This window comes from Cervus elaphus, chromosome 21 (genome assembly GCF_910594005.1).
Source record: "Cervus elaphus chromosome 21, mCerEla1.1, whole genome shotgun sequence".
In the NCBI taxonomy this organism is placed as follows: domain Eukaryota; kingdom Metazoa; phylum Chordata; class Mammalia; order Artiodactyla; family Cervidae; genus Cervus; species Cervus elaphus.
In genome coordinates this window covers 5,197,038-5,223,158 of record NC_057835.1, presented here as the reverse complement: position 1 = coordinate 5,223,158, position 26,121 = coordinate 5,197,038, and the positions used below count along the sequence as shown (strand labels likewise).

Below are 26,121 nucleotides of genomic sequence, written 5' to 3'. Positions count from 1 at the left end.
GTTCTGTGGGACTGGTCTTGACTCCAAGTCAGGACCACACAGAAAAGTCTGGGCGCCCGCGGGAGAGCTGGCATGAGGGTCTGTGCGGAGGAGAGTTGGCTGCCCACCCCATACTCGCCACACATGGGGCCCAGTGGGAGGGGCTATGGGAAGGTTCTCTCTGATCTCAGCGATGCAGTAAAAGCTTTTGAAGAAGTTCAGCACCTACTTGTCATTGAAACTCTTAGCAACCAGGATGGGAAAGGAGCTTCTCTTGGTAAATTTTAAATACCTGATCCATCAGCCTGCATCATACATGTGATGGATACAGCTTGCATCACAATGGAAAGGAGCAACCACCTTCGCTTACCGTCCAGAGCAGGACAGGGCCCCATTCACTTGTCAGCAGGGCTTGGGGTGAATCCTGTGAGGAGAGAAGCAGAAGGGAAGGATCCAGAACAGACCTGTGGTTTGCCTTCGCCTGGCCACCTGCCCATCCTGCGTCCTGTCAGGCCACTGCTCCCCATGCCCAGCGAGGCGGCAGAGGCCTGAGGGCAGGGTTGCCTTGTTCTGGCCCCCGCCGTGTCTGCTCCTAGCAGATATTTGTTCTGGATGGTTGATGCACTCATCTAGAAGTTCATTCGTACAAGAACTGAATCTATTTACAAGTCCTAGAACTCTGTTCAGCAAGGCTGCCGGTTACAAGACCAACCTGTAAAAATCAAGAGTATTTTCCCCCATCAGTGGTGACCAGCTAGAAAGTACCAAAAAAAAAAAAAAGGTGTTTACAATAGCAACAGAAACTTAATTGTAAAGTATCTTGGAATTAACCTAGCGAAGAAAGCCTAAGATCTCAACTTGAGGAAAGAGTGAGGAAAAAATGAGAGATAGCGTATTATTTACTTAATAGAAAGTGATGGCCTGAAACTAAAAACAGTGTAATCTGTGGGGAGAGGTTGGGGTTTAAAAGGGGAATATTTGTGGAAAAGCTGAGAAGCTAGAAAAGTGTGATATATCCTTTTCTTAGTGTTTTCCATTCATGTCTTTTGTTTTTCTGTTGATTTTAGGGTTTTGGTTTTTTTTTCATATTGGTCTGTAGCAGTTATTTATAGTCTTGTGTCATGTATGTAGATATTTGTTTCTGCTTTGTTGTTATCTGTGGCTCTGTTTATGATATTTTTTTGCCATGGAACATTATTTAATTTTTTAAAGCCATCATTTATCTTTCTTTGTATAGTCAGGTTTTGCTGTACTTATAAAAGGCTTTCCAATTCTGCAGTGAGTTTTTAGGTTCTCTCATTTCCCGTATACTGTTTAATCATCTGGAGTGTATTTTAGAGGAAGAGTGAAAAGCTAGTTTTATCTTTTCTCAAGGTGACTGCCCTTGTCACTAGTTCTCTCTCTGATCTATCGCCTTTTAACTGATCAGTGCAAACCTTAGCGCCTGGACTCAGCAGCAGTTTGTGCTCCAGTCACTGTGGAGTTCTGAGCACCTCACGCATCTTCCACAGGCTCCCTGGGGCGGGCCAGAGCATCTGCTTCCAAGCTGCTCCCTTGCTGGCCCCCGGCCCTGGTGGAGGCACTCCGTGGGTCGCTGAGTGACCCCAGGAGCGGGCAGCAGGGCCTTGGGGACCTGGAGCCAGCCTGGCGGCCCTGCCTGCACCTGCTCCACCTGCTGCAGTCCCCTGGGAACTGGCAGGGCCAGGCTGGGGTGGCGCCTGTGGTTGCTGCACCGCGGCTCCCTCCTGGTTGGGAGGCTGGGTTTTCCCAAGGGTACCCTCAGAGCCCTTTGCCCAGAGGCCCTGCAGGTCCATTGTTGTGACCTTGGGGGCTAAGTGGGGACAGGGGTGCCACCCAAAGCTCAGCCCGAGTGTTGCCCACAGAGGTACAGTGGGATCCAGGGGCGCAGCCGCCTGCAGCCTCTGCCCATACTCCTGCCAGGGCAGCTCCCTTTCTGTCTCGGTTTGGACGGACAGACTCCAGTGTTTTTTGTGCTCACGTGTCCTACCCGAGAAAGTGGGGAGCTGTCTCCTTTCTCATCAGGAAGTGTGTCTGGGGAGTTTGTTTCCTGGCTGCCTGTGGGTAGGGTGGGGTGTAGGAGGAGGGCCAGCTGTGTGCCCTGCTTTCCCCCCCACCCCGCCTGCAGGGCCTGAGAGCGTGTCTGGGCACAGGCAGGGGTTCCTACACCCAGGCGAGCACGCCCGAGGACCTGCATCTTCCCTCTCCAGCCCCAGCAGCCACTGACTGTGTCCTCTGTCTCGGACAGATCTGCGTGCCCATAGAGTCGTCCAGCCCGCTGGTGACGAGCAACCGGAAGGAGGTGCTGCGTTGCTTCACCGTACTGGGTACGCAGGTGGTGCCCTCGGTCTCATCCGGGGCTCACCGCCCTGATGTCCGTCCTCCCCGCTGGGCCTGGGGGGTGCAGGCAGCCAGCAGGGAGCAAGACAGTCTTGACGAGCACTTGCCCGCAGCCTGCTGCTCACCGGACCGCCTGCTGGCCTTCCTGCTGCCCAAGCTGGACACCAGCAACGAGAGGACCCGTGTGGGCACCCTGCAGGTCCTAAGGCACGTCATCAACGCGGCGGGTGAGTGCTTTGTGGAATGGAGATGGGATAGGCCCGCCTTGTCTATCTTCAGGATGAAAAGGGGCGTTTTGCTTTGAGTTATTGAAATACTTTCCCCAACTTTCTATTTTGCAAAATTCCCTACTTTTTGAAGAGTTGCAGCAGTGGTGCTCGCGTGCCTCCCAGCAGGTTGTCCGTCACTGATGTTTGCCCTCGGCAGGGGCTGTAGACAGCAGGCCGTGGCACCTCGGCGTGGGGGGCTGATGGCTGAGTCCTGCTGACCCCCCCACCTGCAGCCATCCACAGCAGCGGCCCCTCAGTGTGGAGGCCTGGCCGTGGGCACAGCTTGCTCTTCTGTCTCTTAGATGTGGACCTTGGGAGGAGTGGAGGCTAGTTCTGTGGAAAGTCCCTGGCTTCCATGTGTCTGAAGATTTCCTCACAACTGGATAGGAGAGTTCAGGTTTCTTGCTTTAAAGCAGTTTTAATCAGCAATAAGCCTGAATGGTTTTCACACCTGAATTTGTGTGTGTGTGTCTTGGTTGCTAAACAGTGGCAGTGGCTACATCAGGCCTTCAGGTTGGAGCCAGGAGCCAGGAGTGGTGCTAAGATTCTGATGACCTTGGAGGTGCCCTCACCCCACACTTGAACCTGGGACCCCTGACTCAGCTCTGCTGCCCTGAACTTCCAACCTCCTCACTTCTTAATTGGATAAAATAATGTCATTTGCTGAAAAAAGTCATTTTTCCCTCGGAGAGAGATGGGTGGGCCTGTGCTTAGGTGGCCTTCTCCCCACCCATGCAGAGGGCCGCACTGAGGCCAGGGCCCCGCAGCACAGGCTTGGCCCACATTGTGGCAGAAAGGCTGCCCGGCCTCTGCCCATCGGCAGGCAGACTGAGCCCCCTGTTGGTTTCTTGCAGCTGCTCAGATGGCAGTTAAGAAACCCTTCATTCTCTCCTCCATGAAGCTCCCTCTTCTGGACACCAACAACAAGGTGGGTCAGTGGGCAGCTTAGCGCGGCCCTGCACAGTGAGTGGCAGGCAGCACAGCCACCGCTGACAGGCAGCTGCCGCCTCAGCACACCAGGCCTCGGCGCGTGCGTGCAGGCCTGGGTGTCTGCTGAGCTGCGTGTCTGGGCCCCCGACTTCCTCCTGATACGTTAACCAGGCGTGAAGCTAGGAAGCAGTCCTCAAGACCACCTTGGGGCTTGATCGTTCTCTAGAAGAACCCCCAGAACTCAAGAATCGTTACACCAAAAATACCTAGGCAAGTGTCAGCCACAGAGACGCCCATGGGGCGGCCTGGGCTCTCACTCGGAGCCCCTGTCCTGACCCTGTGGAGCCGTGGGCAGCGCTGTGCTGGCTCGCACGGAGGGCTGCCCAGGGAAGCCCCAGCCTTGTGTCGGGGGTCTCTGTCAGGCCTCCGTCATGCAAATCTCGGCATCCAGCCCTTCGGGTGGCCTGATGCCCTACCTGAGTCACAGGGCTAGACAACTTGGTGCAGTGGAAGCCCCAGGGAACAGGAGCCTGGACTCCGGCAGGATATCCACAGCTTGGTGGTGACCCCAGAGCTGAGGGCGGGGCTGGCCCCCCCTGCTTGGGCTCAGTGGCAGCGGGTCCCCTTCCTGGGACTGCCCTAGCCTTTGTGCTCATCCTCCGTTCATGGGGACTGGAGCCCAAATCACTGAGGCTGTATCTGTTTCAGGGCCTTTGTGCCCTGTGCCACCCTCAGAGGGGCCCGGCACTTGTCTGCAGTGTCGGTGGCCAGAAGCACCCAGCCTAGGGGCCCTCAGGCTGCCACGTGGCTCAGTCCCTCCAGACCCATCGGCCTGTGGTCACTCAGGACACACGTGTGACCTGGGGTCTGGGGAGGAGAGGTGTGACCAGGACAGGGGGAGGGCCCCAGAGATGGGTGCTGGGCTGGGGGAAGGCAGGGGGTGCAGGCAGGGAGGAGGTGAGATGCCCGCCCCTGCTGGGCTGTCGTGCTGCATCCAGTGCTCCTCTGAGGCCCCTTCCTGCGCCCCCTGCTCCGGGCAGGTGAAGCGGGCAGTGGTGCAGGTGGTCAGTGCCATGGCCCACCACGGCTACCTGGAGCAGCCTGGCGGCAAGGCCATGGTCGAGTACGTCGTGCAGCAGTGCGCGCTGCCCCCCGAGGCTGAGGTAAGGCATGCCGTCCCTCTGCTCCATCATCGCGTGTTGTCTCTTGGACCCATGGTTTGTCGTCTGACTGCTGAGGGGTGCTCTGGGGGTGTGCCAGTCTGCTAGCCGCGTGGCAGGTGTGAATAAAGCATCCATGAAAGTGTGGGTGCAGGTTTCTGCAGGGCGTGCGTTTGTCCCCCTGTGTAAGCAGCTGCTGTGAGATGCTGAGATGTTTAATTTCATAAAAAGCTTCCAGACGGTTTTCAAAAGTAGCTGTGCCATCTTGCGGCCCCAGCAGCAGCCCTGTTGGCACGTGGGGTGAGGTTGGTGCTGTGTGTCTCATTTTCCAGCTACTGTGACAGGCTGGCATGCCCGTGACCAGTGATATTGGCATCCATGTGTCTACGTGCCTGCTTACAGCTTTTACCTGCTTTGGAGTTGGGCTGTTCCCTTTCTTCTTCTTCAGGACAGAAGTGCTCTTCATATATTTTAGATTCAAGTGCCTTATCAGATTTATGGTTTGTAAATATTTTCTGAGAAATCTGTTGCATCATAGGTGTTTATTTTCTTAACATTGTATTTCAAAAAGCAAAAGTGCTAATATTTTAGAAGTCCATGTTATTGGGTTTTTATTTATAGCTCTTGCTTCTGGTGTTGTAACTAGTAAATCCTTTCTTTACCCAAAGTCACAAATATGTTCCCCCATGTTTGCTTCTAGAAGTTTTACACAAGGTCTGTGATCCATCTTGAGTTAATTTTGTTTAACGTGAGGTATGGGTTCAGGCTCAGTATTTTGCACGTGGATGTCCTGTTGTCCCAGCACTGTTCGCTGTAAACACTCTTCTCCCCACGTAGATCAGCTGCCTTTGCCTGGATGTCGAGAACCCAGTGACTTGGATGTTTATAATTTTCTAGGTGATTAGCCTTTTGTGGCTACCGTGGGCTTGTAATTTTATTGCATTGAATCTGGCCAGGTGTATTTCTGCTTCTAAGTGTTTCTTGAGATTTTTCTTTTGGCCTAATAGTCAGGCATTCAACATTGTTTGCGTGTATTTAGTATAAAGTTTTACCTATATTTTTAGAGCATGCTCTAAAACTTGCTATTCAGGCCCTAAACATCTCTATTTTTTCTTCTCAATCTTTAATTTCTTGGTGAGAGGTGCCAAACGTCTCCAACAGTCATTGCGGTTTTCCCACTTTTGCTTGGTTTTCAGTGTTTGCTTTTCGGTGTTTCAAAGCATGAATTGAAGACTTAGCATTTAGAGAAGAGAGTCCTTTTTTGCCTGGAAGGTTCCAGGGAGCTGAGCTCTGGAGCACTGGCTGTGGAGCACTGTCTCCTTGGGTCTGAGAGAAACCACTGGCCGATGAAGCAGCAGGGCTTGTCTGTGTTCTTGGTGGGAATGGCATTTTCTCAGGCAATGACTGCATCCACAAGGATGGAACACCACCTGTGAGGATGTGGTCAGCGGCTCTCAGGAAATGGTCACGGTTTTTCTAGTCTGGACACCAGAGCTTGGCCCAGGGAGCTGGCTTTCTTGGGCGATTTTAGTGGAGAGCGCGTGTCCTGCCAGTGACAGGGAATGGTCCCCTCCTTAGGGGCTGGGCAGGGCCTGTCATGCTTCTGTTCAGGCCGTGTCCTCAGGGCCAGAGCCCATGACTGGCGCCCTGCAGAGCAGAGTGCACAGCATCCTGCCCTCCCGCCCCCAGCCTCAGAAGCCGGGCGCTGACAGTGAGGCCCTGGCGGCCGATAGCGTGCGGGCCATCAGCGTCAGCACCCTCTACCTGGTCAGCACCACTGTGGACAGGATGGATGAGGTGAGCGCCCCCGCCCTGGGGGACCTGCCACCCTGCTCCTGACCCCTCGGTCTGGGAGCAGGTGCGGGGAGGCCGTGGGTGCGGGGAGGCAGCGCTGCGGGTCTGGGCTCCCACACACCCTGTGCTGCCCCCAGGTCCTCTGGCCGTACCTGCTTGAGTTCCTGGTCCCTGTGCGCTTCACTGGGGCGCTGAGCCCGCTCTGCAGGAGCCTTGTGCACTTGGCCCAGAAGAGGCAGGAGGCGGGGGCCCATGCCCCCCTCATCCAGTACAACGGCAACGGTGTGCCCTGCCCCAGCCCAGCCCTCCCCCACCTGCCCCCCAGGGGGGCGGCCCTGAGTGCAACGGTTTGTCTCCCTGCAGTGCACCTCCCGTCTCCCTACGCCATCACCACCAGACTCCTGGTAAGCAGCCACTCAGTCCTCAGCGGCTTCTCCCGGCCAGGTGGCCTCCGGGCAGTGCCCACTCTGAGGGGCGTCGGGGGGGTGTGGATGCTCCCTTAGTCCCTGTCGCCCCACCCTCGTGCTGTCACTGCCCCAGGAAGGACCATCAGGCACTCCGGGAGGGATTTAGGGAACTGTGTCTCTGGGGCCTCCTTGCCCCCACCTGGGTATCCATGCTTGGCCTTGGGTGGAGCACTGTGGCCCAGGACGCTGGTGGAGACCTCAACTCTGCCTCCTGCAGGCCGTGTCTTCCAATCCATATGTGGGGGATGGTCGTGGGGCAGCCTCACTGCGCCTCCTGAGTGTCTTGCATCAGGATATCCACCCGGCCCTGGGTCAGCGGTGGGCGACTGCCATCCCCCTGCTGCTGGAGCACCTGGAAGGTGAGGCCCGGGGTGGGGTGCTGCTGCTCCTCCTCTGACCCCGATTGTTGCCTGTTGGCATCAAGGCTGGGCACTGGAGACCAGGGTTTTAAAAGTTGGAAGAAATCGCCTCTGCTGTGGTTCAGGAAAGGGCCTGGAGAGTGGGCTGGAAAGATGCTCGCTGCCTGGTGTCACCTGCAAGCTTACTAGATGTGGGCCCTTTCTTCTTCTATCCTGGAGCCAAAGGGGCCTGGGCCTGGTGGAGGGGACTCTGAGCACTCCACTGCTGTCCGCCAGGCTGAGCGGGTGACTGGTCATTTCAGAATACAGTGAAGAAACCCTGTCACAGAAGGAATGGGAAGAAAAGCTGCTGATGGTGAGAGAAGAGGAGGAGACGAGAGTTAGCCTGCTTTGGGCACAGGCCCTTTTCTGGCCCGGGTGGGGAGGGCTGGGGCAGTGGGTTCTGGGGGCACTGACCTCCCAGAGTGGTGGTGCTTGCCTTGACCTGGTGGTGATGGGGAGGGGCGGAGGGACAGGTGAGTGTCTCTGGGGTGAGGACTATGTGCTGTGATGCGGTCAGATCACAGGGGCTGCTCTGGCCAGAGAGCCCCCCGTCCAGTCCCCTGCTTGCTTGAGGCCCTTAGTGCACGTGTGCTGCACGCCTCACCAGCCAGAATTTCTGTCTCGGCCTCAAAGTTATCTACGGCCATTCGGAGCTATGGCACAGGAACTGTGGTCACCGCCTGTGGCACCAGGGGCTTTGGGTTCTCCCCTAGTCCGGCCAGTGAGAGGCTGAGCCAGACTCATTGGTAGAGTTCCTGCCCGCAGTTTCTCCGGGACTCCCTGGCTGTCGTGTCCGACAACACCTGGGTCTGCCAGCTGACCCTGGAAATGTGCAAGCAGCTACCCGACTACAACGGGACGCCCCTGGAGAAGGTGCACGGGGAGGGGAGCCCCAGGAGGAGGGGTGGGGGAAGGGAGCCCAGGAGGAGGTGCAGGAGGACACGCTGCCAGCAGTGCCAGGGCAAGGCCCCTGAGCCTGTCCCCCGATTCCGTCTCTTGCTCCCTGAGCCTGTCTGGTGGCTGCTGTGGTCCTGGCAGGACCTGGAGCAGAAGGCTGTGGGCTGGCGGCTGGAGACGCAGCGCTCCACACCCACCTGCTGCTCCTCAGACACTGCGCAGAGCGCGCCTGGCCCTTGCAGTGGTGTGCAGCGGTGTGTCTGGCCCATGGTGCAGGCACTGAGTGCCCCACTGAGGGCATCCCTCCACTGGGGGGCTGGCACCACCCCTTGTCTGGCTTCGTTGCAGAACTTCCTGTACAAATGTGTCGGGACCACCCTGGGTGCCGCTTCAAGTAAGGAGGTGGTGAGGAAGCACCTGCAGGAGCTGCTGGAGACGGCCAGATACCAGGAGGAGAGGGAGCGTGAGGTGCCTGCCCCCCAGCGTGTGCGCGTGTGTGCGCGTGTGTGCGCACGTGTGCGCGCGCCCCCCGCCCCACCTTGCCCAGGTGTGAGTGCACCTGTGCCTCCCCAGGGCCTTGCCTGTTGCTTTGGGATCTGTGCCACCTCCCACCTGGATGACACCCTGGCCCAGCTGGAAGACTTTGTGAAGTCAGACGTGCTCAGAAAATCTGCCGGCATTTTCAACATTTTTAAGGTAGTGAGGTCAGGTTGACAGCTGACGGGGAGGCCTGGGGCAGGCTGGCCCCGGGGTTTTGTCTTAGCTGTGGTGCCAGCATGCTGAGGTTCGGGAGGGCGGATGGGGTTAGTCCTAGAGTTTCCCAGGCTCAGTGCCCTGCAGGCTGGGGGTGGGGCAGAGAGCTGACCTCCAGTCTCTGCTTCCTCATGGGTGGGGCTGGTGTGTGTGGGCTCCCTCCCACATTGGGGTGGGGGGCAACGAACCGGCTCTGGGCAGCAGGATGGGAGCAGCCCCTCCCTGTCCTGCCTCCAGTTTGTGTGTCGTCTGCCCCCTGGTGGCCGGTCGATGCTGCACGCGGGCTGAAGCTGGTGCAAGGGAAACACCTGCGCTGTCTGTTCCTACCCCAGCCCGTCTCCCTGGACTGGGGTTACCAGTGCCAGGGTCTCGGGCTGATATAGTGTGAACAAGCCCCTAGGGCACAGGGGCCCTGGGCAGCCACCCAAGCGAAGACGGGGACCCCACCCGGCCCTTTGGTTGCTCTCAGCCCCCAGCCCCTCCTCCTGCTTGGCCCTCCTGCCGTGGTGCCCCCCGCATCCTTTCCCCTCTGGCCCTTGGTCCCCAACAGGCCCCAGACATGGGGTCTCCTCGGTCAAGTGGCATCTTCTTTCAGACCGGCTCTGCCGTTCTTTGGCACCTGGGGTCAGAGGGCGCGGCTCCTGCTCGGGGTGTGATTGTCACAGAACTCTGACCTCTCAGGATCGGAGCGAGAGTGAGGCCGACAAAGTGAGGAGTGCACTGATCCTGTGCTACGGGCACGTGGCAGCCCGGGCCCCGTGTGAGCTGCTGCTGGCCAGGGTGGAGGCGGACGTGTTCCGGAACATGTCCCAGTGCTTCAGCACCAAGGTGGGCGTCTGGGTGTCTCAGAGGCTCAGGGCGGGGCGCTGCCTCAGGAGCCTCTTATGTAACTTGTCTCACTTCTGTCATCCAGGTTCTGGGGATAAAAGTAGAGACCAAGGTACAGTGTGCGGGGCCTGAGCTCTCTCCTTTGTGTGGGCTGGCCGGGCGGCAGCCGGGGCGGCAGCGGGGCGCTCCCGGGGCGTCCTAGTCCCAGTTCAGGCAAGGCCTGCAGGATGGCCCTCTGGGGCCTAGGAGCTCCTGCCCTGGCCCAGGCCCCAGAGGTAGGGGGGACGGAGGGGAGGTGGTGGCTCGCAGGCTGTTCGGGGGCCTTGGCTGTGCCCCTCTCCTGGCTCCACTCCATCTCCGCCAGCGCCTGGTCGGAGGAGTTCTGCATCCAGGACAGCAGCCTCTGCCTCACTAACACGACTCCCTGTGGACTTTGGCACTAACCTGGGAACCTTCTCTGGGAGCGGCCGGGCTGTCACCCTGAAGAGCAGACCCCCACCACCCTGGGTCTCATGGGGTCGCTGGGCCAGGGCTGTTCCGTGACCTCTCTGACTCAGCCCTTTAGAGCTGGGGGCCAGCCGTCTGCTGGGGCTCTGCCGGGGCAACAGCATCCCCTCCACCTGAGGGATGCAGCTGGATGGCGCATGGCGAGCCTGCAGTCATCTGCCCAGGGTTGTGACCCCGGGACCCCCAGGTCAGGCCCACAGCCAAGGGCCTCGGGTTCCTTCACAGACCCACCTTGGCCCACGTGGAGGACTGGCCGAGAGCCCGTAGACTGGAGGGGAGTCCACGTCTAGCTTGCAGGAGAGTGGCCAGCAGCCTGGCCTCACCGCTGTGGGTGGCCCCCTCCCGCCGGGTTCAGCCCATGGGCCTCGGGCCTCGGCGGCTCCCGCAGCCCGGTTGTCCTTGCAGGACCTGGCCCTGAGACTGAGCCTGGTGCAGAGCGTGTGCATGGCCACCCAGGCCATCTGCAGCAGTGCCCACGGCGGCTCCTTCCACCTCTCGAGGAAGGCCGAGCTGGTGGCGCAGATGGTGGTGAGAGCGGGTGGGCTGGGGAGGGCTGGGCCCCTGGGTTGTGGGGCCTGACCTGGGGGGAAGCTGGAGCTTCGGCCAAGGGCTGCCCTGCGGCTGCTCCCCCAGGAGTTCATCAAAGCAGAGCCCCCAGACTCGCTGAGGACGCCCATTCGGAAGAAGGCTATGCTCGCCTGCACGTACCTGGTGTATCCTTTCCTTGGGCGGCAGCTGTGGGGGGGCCCTCTGCGTGAGCGCTGGGCCTTAACTGGCGGCTCAGTACCCTGGAGCCAGCCCTGGAGGAGCAGGTGCAGGCGGACCTGATTCACAGCTGCCTGCACAGTGTCATGGCCATGCTGCCTGAGCCAGAGGAGGGGGACAGCCACCAGGAGGTATCAGTGGCCCCTGCGGTGGGAGGTGGGGGACAGCCCCCAGGAGCTATCATCAGCCCCCACGGTGGCCCTGTCCACAGGTGGGGGGTCACAGCAGGACTGGCAACTTCTCTTGTTCCAGTCCCTGTACCTGGACACCATGCAGGCCCTGAAGGACTTGCTGACGAGCCTCCTTCAGCGGAACATGACGCCCCAGGGTCTGCAGGTCATGGTGGAGGTGTGTGGCGGGCCATGGTGCTCTGTGCAAGTGGGAGGTGGCCTGTGAGCCAGTGAGCAGCGCCCCTCTGGCCTGGGGGTATGCAGACGGGTGCAGTCTGAGCAGACAGGGGCTCGGAGCTCGATCTCTCTGCTCCCCCATCGTGGGGCCTGGACAGAGAGACCCTGAGGTGCCCCAGATGGGCACTCCTGACCCTCTGAGGCCATCATGATGGTGGGTGGGTGGCTGTGGGCTGGGGCAGGACAGACCCATGTCTGGGAACACCATGTCCTTGCATGGGCATGGCTAGAGAGTCCACCAGGGGTGGCCATGGCCATGAGCCAGGCCAGCAGGACAGAATGACGGGGTGGGGGAGGCGCTGCCCAGGGGGCCCACTCTGACCTGGCGCACTGGCCCCCATGCCCAGAGGGTGGCCTGGCCTGGAGGCTGCCCCAAGCTGCACCTATCAAAGCCTCTTCTTCCCCAGCACCTGAGCCCATGGATCAAGTCCCCAAGGGGCCACGAGCGGGTGCGGGCACTCGGCCTGAGTGCCTGCCTGCTGCAGTTCTTCCTAGAACACCTGCAGATCAGTGTGAGTGCCCCAGGGCAGCCCGCACGGCCCCTCCCCGGCCCCATGCCCGTCCCCCTGCCCGGGAACCACAGCGTGGGGCCCTCGCATCTCCCACTGCCCATTGCTGCGAGCAGCACTGTCCTCTCCTATGCTGTGGACAGAGGACCACAAGGGTCAGCAAGTGTCCTCAGGGCTGGCCACTCAGCATTGAATCTGATGGGCAGCCTCGTCCTTGGGAGCCGGCCCGATGCAGGGAAGGGTGATGGGGACCTCCACGTGAGAGGAGTGGAGGGTGTTGGAAGCAGAAGCTGCAGCTCGGGCCAAGGTGGGGACTTGTGAACCCCTGGAGCGCAGCGGTGAAGACAGCACTGTTAGTTGGAGCGGTAGGAAGGAGCGCCTCCCAGAGCCGCACGGTTACTCTGCATTTTAGTATTTGTTGGGGTTCAGCAGCTCCTCTTCCCTTGTTAGAACTTCACAGTTGTTCTTACAAAGCCGTTACTCTGCTGGCTTTAGGGTGGACTGGCGTGGTCCTCCCACACTCCCGCGTGGCCTTGACAGGGCTCCTGTGCTGACAATGATGGACCTGGCCACCCCGGCCCCCAGCCCTAGCAGAGGCACGGTCTGGCGCTGCTGTCTCCGCTGTACATAATCATTTACTTATTGCGGTAGGCAGGAGAACTGGGCTTTTGGATACTTAGGAACTGGCAGGAACTGGGTAGTTTATAAGGAATAAGATTCCTCTGTGACTCTTAACGAGTTTTTAGTTAATTCTCTGCTCTTAAGACACACAGCCACAGCCGTTCACAAAGGCCATGAGTTCGACCTTTCTCACCATCCCGACGCCTGTGGGCTTGTGCTGCTGACAGCAGGAAGGTGAACACTGGTGGTGGCCCCGAGCCGCTAAATGTCAAGCGAGAAGCTTGTTGTTTAGCAGTGTTTATTTTTTTGTTGTGTTCAGAGCATCGTCTGTTGGCTGGCTTAGACAGCTTTTCCCACCCAGGTTCTCCCATGGCCTGTTTTTCACATAAACCTGGTCTAACTAGAGTTCAGTTTTTGTTCGTGACGAGACAGGGCTCTGCCCTCGTGGAGAGGAACGCAGCTGGTAGTCCCCAGTCCTCGTCCAGCCTTCCCCTGGTTTCAGGAGGAGTAGCAGCCTGGAGCCCCACATCCTTCAAGAGCCTGTGCTGGGCGGGGCGCGTGGTGGCGCTTCCCTAGGAGGCTGCTTGGTGTGGGCTGTGTGTTGGGGGTGGGTAGCTGATGTCCCCCGGTTTGGGGCGTAGGAAGCAAGGCCCTTTGGCCAGAGCAGGGTTGAAAGGAGAGCAGGAAAGGCTCTGAAGAAAGGCTCTGAAGAACAGGCCCAGTCCCCATGGGGGTGGAAGGGCTCGTGTAGCACCCCTTGGCTTTTGGGGCAGGGATTCCCATGTGTCTGAGGAGTGAGCAGAGGCCAGCCATACCCTGTCCACGCCCCTGCTTGCCCAGCTCTCGTCCCTCTTGGGACCCACCCTGGGGTGGGGGAGGGCTGCCCTCTGGTCACACGCCCGCCCATATCTGGATCCAGGGGGAGCAGGTACCTGCCCACCCCAGCGACTCCTGAGCCCCAGTGCCATCTCTGGCTGTCTGCCCCCAGCATCCCCACCGCACCCCCACGTCTGCCTCTCCAGGCCCTGGTGCCCTTCCACAACCTGGGCCTCCTCGTTGGCCTCTTCTCCCCACGGTGCGCTGACCTCTGGCCTGCCACTCGCCGAGAGGCTGTGAGCTGCGTCCACTCCCTGCTGTACCTGCAGCTGGGCTATGAGGGTGAGCTCCCCGGCTGGGCAGCAGTGTGTGTGTGCTGGGGGGATGAGGGAGCAGAGGCTGGGCCTCTGGTGGCCAGGGAAGGCCTGTGCCCACCCCACGTGCCCTGCCACCTTGCAGGCTTCTCGCGAGACTACCGGGATGACGTGGCTGAGCAGCTCCTCAGCCTCAAGGATGGCCTGGCGCACCCTGACCCCACCATTCTCTTCCACACCTGCCACAGCATTGCCCAGGTACCTGCCAATGGCCGCTGCAGCAGCTCCTTGCACGTACGGGCCCTGTGGGTGCCAGCTGGGCAGACAGGGAGGTCTTATCAGAGTTCCGTGTCCAGCACCCCCGCCCCTCATGCACTTGCTGGGCCCACCCTCCAGGGCCCAGTGGGGGGTGGCAGGGGCTCAGCTCCTGACTCCACAAGGTTGAGAAAGCTGCCCTAGCCCACCCCGTGACTCCCAAGCCAGGGCAGTGCTTCTGTTCCACTTGGTGACTAGAAATGGCCCTCATGGGTCTGGAGGCTTTCTCTCCTGCTGAAGATGGAAGGGAAGGGGGTCAGCAGGGCCCTTTGTGGGGGTCAGGGGGGCTCAGGCATTGAGAAGCAAAGACCCAGCCCAAGGGGAGTCCAGGGGGAGCAGGAACTTCATGTTTGGGGTCAGACTTTCTAGATATTCATCCACTTCTGTGATTTTATTTCTTCTCTGTACAGAGTTTATCTGCCCCAACTTTTGGTTGCTCTCTGTTATGTGGAGGGAGGCCAGGGACTCTCCTCTGTTGCTGGGCTGTGGGAGGAGCTGAGGGTGCTTTGGAGCCTCTGAGGCTGGGCAGTCCAGGGTAGAGCATGCCCCCATCTGCCCTTGACTCTAGAGAGGCTGTAGCCTAGAGAGGCTGCACACCAGGACCACTCCTAGCCTACCCCGCTGGTCAGGAGGCGCCTCTGGGAGGGCGCTGACCTGGGCCCTGCAGATGCCCAGGGACCCCGTTCCAGAGGCCTGGGGCTGGAGGCCATGGGCTGCACCTAGATCTGGCTTCAGTCTGGGGAGGAGTCTTCGGCGTGGGCCACCCCACCTGGCACTGGCAGAAGCTCCAAAGGCTTTAAGGGCCTGTGAAAGGGTGGGAAAAGTTGGAGGAGGGTTTGAGAGGGGTCAGTCCTTCCCTGAGAAGCTGAGTCCCTCGGATCCACGCCCCGAAGGTGTGCTGACCCCCTCCTCTCTGTCTTCCTGATGCAACTGTCCTCCTAGATTATTGCCAAGCGCCTCCCGCCAGATCAGCTCATCAGCCTCTTGCTAACCTTGTTTGAGGGCCTGGGAGATCCCGACAAGAACTGCTCTCGAGCCGCCACTGTCATGATCAACTGCCTGCTCAAGGAGCGGGGCAGCATGCTGCAGGAGAAGGTGGGGCCTGGGGGCGGGGCCAGGCGTGGGCAGGGCGGGGCCTGGTCTAGAGCTCCCTAGGCTTGTGGTGTGGGCGTGGTCATGTCCAGCTGGTCAGCCGGGAGTGCCGGTGGGCAGGGCTGGTAACCTGGGGCTCCCCACCCCACTCTCTCACCCCAACGCCTGCTCTGTGGAGGTTTGGACCTCAGCACTCTGCGCTTCTCCCTGTGGGCCTGATTGGATAAATCTTTCTCTTCTCTTTGAAGACTGAACTAAGCGAAAGTAACTGCTCAGAACGTAAAGGTAGAAAAGACAGTTGAAAGGGAAAGGCCAGTGCTAGGGTCTGTGATTGGGCACAGAGCTGGCACGGACTAAGCGCCCTGCTCACATTGCTGGTGAGGACAGGGGTCCACAGGGTCACCAGGTGCTGGCACAGAGGCTTCCCCCGCAGGTCCAGTCCAGAGCAGAGGTGTCCGGGCCACTCAGATCCTGCCCTATCCACCATCCCATCATCACCTTTGAGGCCTTCTGGCCATGAGCTCACGTGGCGGCCCGTGGTCCCCAAACATGGTTGCCAGTCACCCTGACAGACGTGCTCAGGTCCTGAGGCCTGAACAGGCTCCAGAGCTCAGGTGACTGCTATATTAGTGCTAGATTCACGGCTGCCCGTGAATCCTATGAATGGGATGGCCCAGCAGGTGGGGTCCCATATGCTTGGACAAAGATTTAAGCTCCCTATTAAAGTGAAGCATAGCAACAGAAAGGAAGGTTGTGCTAAGTGCACAGCCTTGGGGTTCATAGACAGGAGCAGAGGCCCCACCAACCTCAGAGCCCCTGGAACCCCAGCTGGCCCCATAGGGTGCCACAAGCACAGCACAGAGCAGGGCTTGGGATGCACCTCGTGTAGAAGGCGCCTCACATCTGGCCTGCATGGCTGTTATCTGTGGGACGGCATGTGTCTTCCAGGCCTGGCCCATGTGGGTTGCTCCATCACTCCCTCACCTGCCCACCTCAGCGAGCGCTGGTCAGTTCCCAGTCTGAGCATGAGAGTGCTCCTGGAGTCGGGCTCCTTTGGACCTGAGGGTGCATTTCGGTTGGAGACATGCCCAGGAAAGTGACTGGGGCCGCAGGAGAGGCCTTTGTGCTGCTGTCCCAGGGCTATCAGATGGCCACGGGGCTGTCCCAGCTTCTTCGTGCACATTTCTCTGTAGCTTAGGAACTTGCATGTTTCTTGGCTACTCAGATCTCCTCCATGAGGAGAGTGATCTTGGCCATTTTCTTCTGGGCAGTCTGTGCTTTTCTTACCGGTTTGCAGAAGTACTTTGTATATTCCGGGTACAAGTCCTATATTGGATGGGTCCCTCACAGGTGTCTTCTGGGGGGGAGGCGGAGGAGGAGCTGCCAGTGGAGAAGCCCTGTGTGGAGGGGCCGCCTGCTGAGGCGGGGGGGGGCAGGGTATGTGGCGCCTGGAGGGGAACGTGTGCCAACATGGGGCCCCAGCCAGGGCCTGAGGGTGTGGGGCGGGGAGTGGAAGGAGGATGGAGGAGGGTGTGACTGCAAGCGATGGTCAGGGGTTGACAGGCCAAGGTTCGGGTTTTGCACTGAGTGGGGCTTCTGGGTCAGCTCTGAGTGGTAGAAAGGTAGCCTGGTGGCTCTGTGTCAGGGGAGGGGGACAGGCTGGACTGCAGGGCGTGGCCGCTGGTGGCCCTGGTGTCTGTATGTATATGCACACGTTTTGTTGATTTGTTGCTCTGTTGATGGACACTTGGTGTGCTTCCTTCTCTTGGCTGTTGTGAGTCATGCTGCTGTAAACATGGGTGAAAGGCATATCTCTTCAGGATCCTGTTTTATTTTGGGTGAACATCTGGAAGTGGGGTTGCAGGATCTTGTGGTGATTCTATTCTGAATTTTCAGAGGAACTGCTGTACTGATTTCCATAGTGACTGCACCAGTTTACGTTCCCGCCAGTAGGGCATGGGGCTTCTGGCCAGTATTTGTCAATGCCTATGTTTTTGATAATGGCCACCCTGATGTGTGTGAAGCAGCATGTCACACTGGTTTCAACTTGAGCTTCCTGTGCAATGAGTGATGCGGATGACTTGCCGGCCATTTGTTTGTCTTCTTCAGAGAAGAAGTCCACGTCCCTGCCCATTTCCAGATCAGGTTATTGGATTTGATGTCATTTTGGAACTGCAGGAGCTGCCTGTACTCTGAAATTAACACATTATCAGACAGACAACTGGCAGGTGTTTTTGCATAGGTCGTCTTCTCCCTAGATCATGTATTTTGCTGCAGCTCCACATGCAGTGCTTTGAGGCTCATTTCCGAGGAGTCATTACCAAATCTAGTGTCCTTAAGATTTCCGTCTTTCTCTAGGAGTTTACTAGTAGTTTTGAGTCCTGCCCATCCTGGATAAATCAGGGTGCCTCTCCCCGGGCCCACGTGCTGAGCTGGCTGCTGGCCTCCAGAGCTGCCAGGCTGTCTCCTCCGGCTTAGCCTGCAGACCCGCTCAGCACACCTACCCCCGGGCGGCGTCCCTGCCTCACGCTTCCAGCCTGTCTGCAACAGACCCCCTCTAGCTCACGTGACAGGGACACGGCATCGGCGCCATCGGTGCTGTTTCCTTTCTTGCCCCGAGAGCCTGCCGGGGGACCCCCAGAGACACCTGCACAGTCGGACTTGAGTTTCTCTGATACCAGATCAGAAAAAGGGGTCCTATTTGGTGACCCGTGACCAGGCTGACCCCTGCCCCAACACGCCAGGATGGTCAGGTGGGCGCAGAAGGAACTGGGTGTCAAGGGCAGAGGGACGTGGCAGGAACGAACAGCTGCCTCCCAACGTGTGGGTGTGGGAAGCAGCACCGCCCCACAGAGGTGGCGGGCAGACCTGAGGCAGAGGGACCCCGCCCAGTGGTTCCTCCTGGGCATGTGCCTGGGTGAGGCAGCCGCGCCCACAGGAACCTGTGCAGGTTAAGGAGGAGGTCCCCATGAAGGGGTCCCAGTCTAGAAGCATGGGCATGGGCTGCTGAGGGCGAGTGTGGAGCAGCCCAGCAGGCCTGAGGTGGCCCTGAGCTCCCTGGGCTGGGTGGGCCCCGCTCACCAGTCCTGGGAAGCAGAGAACCTGGTGCAGATGCAGCCAGAGCCGCCACACCTGAGCGCTAGAGTGCCATCACGGCTCCAGAGTGTCAGGGCCAAGCTGCTCTTGGCACCCATGGGTATCGCTGCTGAGAAAGTCTGCAGAAGCAAAGACAACAGAGACAGATGAGCTGAGACAGTGTCTCAGACAGACTGACACCCAAGGGAGCAAAAGGAAACAGGGAAAAAATTACATGCAGAAATTTGAAATGCAGTCAAGTGTACATACGGGCAGTTATGTTCCAGTGGACTTTGAGAACCTGAGGTGAGGGACTGGCCTCCGCAGGGCGCCACTATCACCTGCACCCATGAAAACCGCACCAGTGCCAGCCGGGCAGGCCTGGGGTCTTCTGGGGAGCCCTGCCTCTCACGGCCGAGAAAGAGCCCAAGAGACTGGAGCGAGCCACGCTCCTTGCCCCAGAGACGGTGTGGCCTGTTCCAGTGGCACGGTGGATGGGACAATCATAGCCCATCTACCCGCGAATGTCACTGGGCCCATGTCCATGGCCGAGACGAGAACCCAGCCACAGTCAGCTCAGCCCCACCCTCCCACCAGGCTCCCTGAGCAGGTTCAGTGTGGCGGCAGCCGGCTGGTCAGGGAGGCACACAGCTGGATGGGCCGAGGGCCGGGGCCGATGGGCAGAGCCACAGCAAAGAGGTCCAGGTCTTTAGAAGGTCGTCAGCCTTCTGGGCTCACGGTCAAAGAAAGAGAAGGACTTCATTATGTTTACAAATCCTTTGAGGACTGTGGTGACAGAGCCCCTCCCTCAGGCTGGACACTGGACACACGGTGCCTGCATTTCCCCCCTGCCCCCGTTCCCGCCGTGGGTGTGGGTCCCTGTCAGAGCTCGGCGGGCCATTCCCTCTGCTCCTGGGCCTGGGGCCCCCATCGGGTCCTCAGCCAGCCCTGCCCTGGGGCGGAGCCCATGGCTGCCAGCTCCCCGTGCAGGGGACCCTGTCCGTGGGGCCATGGCCAGTGCTCTGTCATCAGCTTTCGCCTCACAGCAGTGCGCTTCTCAGCTGTCCAGCCTGGACAGTGCGGGGTGGCACCCCGTCGGCTCGGGCCGCCGTGTGCTCTGCTGCCCACCTGCTGCCGTGTAGCCACCGTGGCCGGAAAGCCCTGCGGCCTGGGAGGAGGGACGGGGCGCTTCCCGGTGAGCAGTGGGCAGCCGTGTCCTGCCTGCAGGGGTCGAGGCAGGGTCATCCTGTGAGCCTCAGCACTCACCCCGGTGGCCTTGCCCTCCCACTCTGCCCGCTTAGGCTGTGTGTGTGTGTCTGTCTGTCTGTCTGTCCTGGCTCCCCCTGCCAACAGGCCCCTCTTGGGTTCCTGTCCCTTCCCACATGGACTCTGGGGCTGTGAGTCAACTCCCTTGGCCCTGAGGGCTCTGGCTCCTGTTCTCCTTCATCAGGGCTGGCAGCGAGGAGCCCCGATATCACTGGGGGGAGCTGGCCTCCCTGGCCCCAGGGATCGGCACCCACACGGGCGTGTCCTGTCGCTGGCCTGACCGCCGCCTGCCCACAGGTGCCGGAGATTGTGAGCGTGCTGCGCTCCAAGCTGCAGGAGACCCGAGAAGAGCACGTCCTACAGGCCGCACAGCACAGCGTGTTTGTCCTGGCCACCCACCACTGCGCCACTGTGGTGTCCAGCCTTCTGGGCAGCCCCCTGCCCTTTGACAGGTACCTGGTGCCCACCCGCCTGCAGGGATGGATGGGCTCCATGCTCTGGTGTCCCCCCGCCTGACCAGGTATTCATGGGCCCCCTAATCCTGTGTGTGGGAGCCTGGAGGCCCTGGCACTGGGCTGGGTGGAGATGGCTCATTCTCACGGGCAGTGCTGGCCAGTTCTCTGGGGCTGGTGCTCTGCCAGGCCTCCATCTACCCTCATCCATGAGCAGGACCCTGAGCCAAGAAGGGTCTCCATCTGCCACGGACACCCCTGGCTCCCGAGCGCCCGTCCTTGGGTTCTCAGGGCAGGGCGTGTCCACACCCGTGCCTGTGCCGGGCCCTGTGGGTTGCCACAGTCCCTGGGGCCCCTGCTCCTGCACTGAGGCCTCCAGGCAGCCTTTGCTCCGCTCCCAGTGCCTCCAAAGCTCAGGGCCCGCTGGGCATGCCTTTCTTTAGGTCCACGTGGTGGGTGGAGGCAGCACCCGTGATCTGGAGATCCCCAGGCCAGGGGACAGGGAGGCCTCGCATCTTTCCCTGTGGCTGCGGCCCAAAGCACCTACGCCTGCACCTGTCCCAGATTGGGGCTCCCAGGGCCTGCTTGGCTCTTGCTCAGACGCGGGCACCGCTCCCCAGACACGGTGGTCCCGTTTGCCACTGCCCCTCCTGCCATCACTGTCGGCCTTTTTCCTCTTGTGCTCTAGGGGTGTCCCTTTCCCAGAGTAAACTGCACTTGATTGCTGATATGGTTGGTATTAAACCAACTGCCTATTTTTCTTCCCTCAATCTTTTTTATTTTCCTTACTGTCTTTTTTAGATTGACAGGGTCTTGTTACAATTTCACTTTTCACTCAGTTAGTTTGGAAGTTGCACTCCTGTGCATCTGGACTGCGTTTACTCAGCTGTCCCTCTCCCCGGCTATTGCTGGGTTTGCAGCTCGAGCTTGGCACATGCTTCCTTTTAGTTTGAGTAAGAGGACGTGTCCTGTCTGGCTCCTGTGACCCCAGCTGGGGCTGAGGCTGAGGGATGAGCACGGGGTGTCCCTTGTTGATGGTGCTCTGCACCTTCTGGCAGAGAGGGGTCTGAGGCTTTCTGTTCTTGGTCTTGCCAGGGGGCTCCCTGGCTCCTTGAGCCTGTGAGTGAGTGTCTGTCGTCAGCTCTCCCGATTTTCAGCCTGTCTTCTTCAGACACCGTCTCCCCTCTGCTTGTGAGACGCCACTCAAATGTGCGCTCACTCCCACCGCCCTGCCCCCGGCACCTCTGCTTCTGAACATCCGATGACCCTTCCCTACGGGGTTCTGGGCAACTTCCTCCACTCGTCTTCCAGTTCACCATTTCTCTCTCCTGCCGTGTCCAGGCTGATGCTGAGTACGTCACCAAGCACAGCGCTGCATGTCTCATTTCTCCGGGGCTGTTGGTTCGCTTCCAGATGCACCCCGTGTTTATAGAGTTTCTGGTTCTGAAGTCTGTCACTTCTCCCTGTAAATGTGCCGCACAGCCACACCCTCTGTGAATGCTGGGGCTGGGGCTGCTCGGGCCTCCTGCAGCCTCCGCCTGACCTCACCTGCACGCCTCTTTGCTCACGTGCTGCTCTTTGCTCAGGAGAAGTGACTCGCAGGTGTCCTCGGGGCTGGGGTGACAGTGTCTCCTCTAGGGAGCCCAGTGTCTGCTTCTGGCAGCTCCAGGGGACACCTCCCGACCACTGGGTCTCTGCTCACCATCAGGCTGCCTGGTTAGGCCCCTGGGTTGGAGGAAGGGGTCAGTCAGGGCCTGGAGTCAGGGTGCTGTTTGTGGCCTGGCTGGAGCCGAGGCCGGTGGGCATGCCAGGGCTGTGGTGCTGGGGCCGGCAGAGGCTCAGAGGGGTCGTTCTTCCGCCCCTCCAGCCATACCTGCACCCTGTGGCGAGCACTGGCCTTGGAGCCCGGCCTCGCCGCACAGGTCCTGGGGCTGCTCCTGGAGAAGATAAGCAGGGACGTCCCGTTCAAGGAGAGCCGGGCCTTCCTGCTGAGTAGCACGCCGGACCGCGTGGCCACCCTGCTGCCCCTCGCAGTGAGTGGGGGCTGGGCCGGCACACACCACCCCCTCTGCCCACCCTCTTGGGCCCAGGAGGTGATGAGGGGCCACATGGCCACTGCCAGAGGGCCCCATGGGGAGCCTGGGTTGCGCCTTGCTGGCACCTGGCGGCTGATGGGAACCCTGGAGCCAGTGAGCTGTGAGCCCAGGCTCATAAAGTCCCCGCAGGTGTAGGCCCCCAAGGGAGCCCACTCTATTTCATCCTACGGGGAAAAAAATAAACCCAGCTTGGCAGCGTTTCCACAGTGAAGCAGCTGCAAGAATTTCCTCCTCCTGCTGAGGAGCCGAGAGCAGATGCTGGGAGCCAGTCCCCAAGGCGGCCACACTGCCCTGGGCCTGCCTTCTGCCCTGCGGGCCAAGCTGGACAGGGCTGGGCTCCTCATCCCACCCCCACAGCCACCCCTCCCAGGGCCCAAGACCTCGGGGGACACGGAGTGCCTGCAAAGAAAGAGGGGCTGCGGGCTGGTTTTTGTCCCAGGCGCAGGGTCCAGCGTTCGCTGAGCCTGCGCTGAGGGTAGGGGCGAAGGCTGAGGGGGCCTGTCTGCAGGCCACCTGTGCGCTGCACGAGGTTGCATCTGCCCCGGCGTCCGGGCCAGCGGTGCTGGAGCTCTACCCCCAGCTGTTTGCGGCACTGCTGCTGCGGGTCAGCTGCACCATGGGTGTCCAGCCACCCCGGCACCTGCAGGCCAAGGAGAGGAGGAGCGCCAGCTCAGGCCTGGCCTCGCGGAGCCTCGAGCCTTGCAGGTGAGTGGGTCTGGCCCGGCCCCCTCAGGCCGTGACTGTTGGCTGCTGGAAGTAGCTTCCCAGGGGTGGGGGGTGGGGGCCCGGGCACCAGATGACCCCGAGCTGCGCCTTCCCTGGGGAGCGCTTGGGGTTGGCAGGTTACGAGCGGGCCCACCCTGAGTGCAGCCACTGACTGGGCCCCCACCTGCAGCTGGCTGCAGCTCTGGTACCCGCCCTGTAGGGGCGCAGCTGCCACAGGGGTGAGGCTCCGCTGGCTTGGAGACACTGGCTGTGCCCACACCTCCCTTTGGCGCTCAGTCGTGGGGCCTGGGGACGGGCTGGGGCCCCTTCAGCTCCTTCAAGAGCAGAGGGTCCACAGCGCTGCCCAGGGAGAGGGGCCCTGCTGGCAGGGGGCAGGCTGGGGGGCCTGGGCATGTCTTCTAAGAGCACAAGCGGGTGTGTGTGCACGCGCGTGCAAGGGGCAGAGCTGCGCCCTGCCAGCGCCAGCCGAGCCTGCGCCCACGTCTCTGCAGCTCTGCGGTGGACGCGCTGCAGGCCGTGCTCGTCCGCGGTGGCAACGAGGACGTGGTGCAGCACATGGAGCTGGACGGGGGCTGGCAGCTGCTCAAGACCTCAGCTGGGCACGAGGAGGGCGTCACCCGGCTGGCCAGGTGAGCGGGCAGTGCGTGGGGCGGCAGGGAGTCCATGAGGGCAGCCGAGTTCCGTAGGTGCCGCGGACTGGGCGCAGGGGGAAGGCCTCTGAGGGGGGCGTGTCTGAGCAGAGGACGTGCGGGGGCAGCTGGGGGGCGGAGCTAGCAGGTCAGACGGTGCAGGGTGGGAGGCAGGCATGCTCCCCAGGCCGCGGGACTGGTGTGCTTGGGGCAGCCTGAGGCCCCAGCCCCTGCCCGCGTGCCTCCTTCCCAGTGCCATGGCAAAGTTCGCGGGTCCCCGGCTTCCCCTGGTGATGAAGGTGCTCTTCGCTACACAGAGCAGCGTGTATGAGGTCCAGAGGGTCACCTCCACAGCCTTCCTGGCTGAGGTAGGAGCACTTGCTTTGGACCATGAGTCAGGTCGGGGGAGGGGCAGTGTGAAGTCCTCCCCACAGGCAAGCCTGGGTGGGGTGGGGGAGCCACATTGAAAACCCACCCCAGACCAAGGCAGTCAGGGCCAGGGAGGGTCAGGGGTCAGGAGTCAGGGGAGGCTGAGGAAAGGCTAGGAGCCCGGCTTGGCCTGCTGGCCTCAGCCATGACCCCTCAGTGACCGGGGACCGATGCTGCCCAGTGCATTTTGGGGGGGGGGGGGGGTGGTCAGCACGCCTCTGCCCCCAGCTGCTCAGCAGCAACGTGGTGAACGACCTGATGCTCCTGGAGTCGCTGCTGGACAACCTGACAGCACGGCAGAAGGACACGAGTGCCCGCGTGCGGAGACTGGTGCTCCGTGGGCTGGCCAACGTGGCCTCGGGCTCCCCAGAGAAGGTGAGCCGCTGGGTAGACCCAGCGGGCATGGGCGCGGAGGTGGTGCTCAGAGGGTGGGCAGCTGGGCGTGGCCTGGGCACACAGGTATGTGTGGTCTCCCCAGGTACAGACCCACAGCCCCCAACTCCTGACAGCCATGATCAGTGGGCTGGATGACGGGGACGACCCACACAGCCTGGTGGCGCTGGAGGCCATGGTGGGCCTGGCAAGGCTGCTGGACCTAGTGGACACCTGGGATCTGCGCGCGGTGCTGCTGCACATTGCTGTCCGCATTCGGCCCTTCTTCGACAGCGTAGGCTCCCCGCCCCTGGCCATTGCAGCCTGGCCCACTCTGTCCCTTGCTCCCCCTTCACTGCCCTGGGGTCACCTGGGAAGCTTGGCTGGGAGGGCCACGTGACACCCGCTGTTGCCCAGGAAAGGATGGAGTTCCGCTCGGCGTCCATCCGCCTCTTTGGGCACCTCAACAAGGCCTGCCGTGGGGACTGCGAGGATGTCTTCCTGGAGCAGGTTGTCGGCGGTCTGGCACCCCTTCTATTGCACCTGCAGGACCCCCAGGCCCCCGTAGTCGCGGTGAGCAGCGCGGGGGATGGGTAGGCCTGGCCAGCTCAGGGACTTGGGGCTCAGCATGTGCCCTGCAGGCCTGCAGGTTCGCCTTGCGCATGTGCGGCCCCAACCTGGAGTGTGAGGAGCTGGCAGCCGTCTTCCAGAAGCACCTGCAGGAAGGCCACGGCCTGCACTTTGGAGAGTTCCTCAACACCACCTGCAAGCACCTGGTGAGGGGCGGGGCCGGGCGGCGGGGCGGGGCTGGATGGGGCGCGGGCGGGGCCTGCCTGACCGCCTATCTGCAGATGCGCCACTTCCCCGACTTGCTGGGCCGCTTGCTGAGCACCAGTCTGTTCTACTTCAAGAGCAGCTGGGAGGACGTCCGTGCTGCCGCCCCCATGCTCACAGGTGAGGCTGCCCCGGGCACCCCGCCCCCCCACGGACCTGGCCCCTGACCTCAGTCCCCCCACTGGCCCCTGACTGCGGCCCCACCCCCACAGGGTTCTTGGTGCTGCACGTGGAGGCTGAGCAGCTGCCGCAGGTGGACCTGGAGCAGCTTCTCGCGGGTGAGCCCCAGTCCTGCCAACCCCGCCTCACACAGCCAGGAGCCCAGAGGGCCTCCCGCCCCCCCAACACGCTGGGCTGCGCTGACCCTGTGGGCACCAGGGGGGACTAAGTGATTTTCCTGGATTTCAAGGATTTTTTCCCTGTCACTGGTGACCTCATCGTCTCTAGTAATTCACGGAAACTTCTTAACTGTTCCAAAAGAGCTTAAAAAACACTAAAAAAGGAAAAACTATCTTTCCGTTGGCTCCTGAGCCCTCCCGGCAGAGGCCTGTCTTAGGAGGGCGGTGGGCGGGCGGCCCCACGCACAGGGTGGGGTGTCAGCCTCGGGGTCCTGGCCCCCAGGCTCTGTGAGCCCGTAAGGGGGGGCAGCCTCAGTCGCAGCTGTTAGCGGGGTGTGGGCGGAATCTTGGGCTCAGTCAGTTCTCCAAGGGCTGTGGCAGAGCCCCCAGCAGTGGTTCCTTGTCCCCCAGCCCTCCAGCTGCTGCTCAAGGACCCAGCCCCCGAGGTGCGCGCTAAAGCTGCGGAGACTCTGGGCCGCCTGGTGAAGTTCGCCTGAGGCTGCCCCAACACCCAATACCGCCTGGCCGGCCCTAGGGTCCAAGACGAGGCCCTAAGGAGTCCCCTGCCCACAGGCAGAGCGGGGAGGCCTTGGGCCCACACAGCAAGGGAGGGCTGGAACACAAGGGTGGTCAAGTCGCAGATCCCGTCTTCCCAATAAAGCCATTTGCTGCTCAGCAGGTGACGTGGTGATGTGACCTGTCTTGTGGGCAGGCCAGCAGCC

General features: G+C 60.9%; 1 protein-coding gene across 8 annotated transcripts in view; it reads left to right on the top strand.

The window, feature by feature from the left end:
* MROH1 (maestro heat like repeat family member 1) overlaps window positions 1–26,077 on the top strand; it is a 52,490-nt gene extending 26,413 nt beyond the window's left edge. For 4 of the 8 annotated variants that reach the window (XM_043879564.1, XM_043879568.1, XM_043879567.1 and 1 more), the window contains 34 exons: window positions 2,246–2,324; window positions 2,451–2,564; window positions 3,461–3,534; window positions 4,577–4,699; window positions 6,386–6,493; window positions 6,628–6,772; window positions 6,854–6,894; window positions 7,175–7,316; window positions 7,619–7,671; window positions 8,124–8,231; window positions 8,604–8,723; window positions 8,829–8,951; window positions 9,690–9,836; window positions 9,922–9,948; window positions 10,749–10,871; window positions 10,977–11,056; window positions 11,128–11,239; window positions 11,361–11,456; window positions 11,923–12,027; window positions 13,668–13,803; window positions 13,921–14,033; window positions 15,033–15,185; window positions 19,821–19,975; window positions 21,843–22,008; window positions 22,580–22,776; window positions 23,289–23,426; window positions 23,680–23,794; window positions 24,084–24,230; window positions 24,334–24,522; window positions 24,645–24,800; window positions 24,869–25,003; window positions 25,079–25,181; window positions 25,274–25,339; window positions 25,811–26,077. In XM_043879564.1, coding sequence (XP_043735499.1) covers window positions 2,246–2,324; window positions 2,451–2,564; window positions 3,461–3,534; window positions 4,577–4,699; window positions 6,386–6,493; window positions 6,628–6,772; window positions 6,854–6,894; window positions 7,175–7,316; window positions 7,619–7,671; window positions 8,124–8,231; window positions 8,604–8,723; window positions 8,829–8,951; window positions 9,690–9,836; window positions 9,922–9,948; window positions 10,749–10,871; window positions 10,977–11,056; window positions 11,128–11,239; window positions 11,361–11,456; window positions 11,923–12,027; window positions 13,668–13,803; window positions 13,921–14,033; window positions 15,033–15,185; window positions 19,821–19,975; window positions 21,843–22,008; window positions 22,580–22,776; window positions 23,289–23,426; window positions 23,680–23,794; window positions 24,084–24,230; window positions 24,334–24,522; window positions 24,645–24,800; window positions 24,869–25,003; window positions 25,079–25,181; window positions 25,274–25,339; window positions 25,811–25,896 — 3,975 coding nt within the window. In that variant the 3' untranslated portion in view covers window positions 25,897–26,077. The remainder of the gene's footprint in view (window positions 1–2,245; window positions 2,325–2,450; window positions 2,565–3,460; window positions 3,535–4,576; window positions 4,700–6,385; window positions 6,494–6,627; window positions 6,773–6,853; window positions 6,895–7,174; window positions 7,317–7,618; window positions 7,672–8,123; window positions 8,232–8,603; window positions 8,724–8,828; window positions 8,952–9,689; window positions 9,837–9,921; window positions 9,949–10,748; window positions 10,872–10,976; window positions 11,057–11,127; window positions 11,240–11,360; window positions 11,457–11,922; window positions 12,028–13,667; window positions 13,804–13,920; window positions 14,034–15,032; window positions 15,186–19,820; window positions 19,976–21,842; window positions 22,009–22,579; window positions 22,777–23,288; window positions 23,427–23,679; window positions 23,795–24,083; window positions 24,231–24,333; window positions 24,523–24,644; window positions 24,801–24,868; window positions 25,004–25,078; window positions 25,182–25,273; window positions 25,340–25,810) is intronic. The other 4 variants (XM_043879570.1, XM_043879569.1, XM_043879572.1 and 1 more) reach the window with 4 other exon arrangements.
* Window positions 26,078–26,121: the final 44 nt, after the last annotated feature.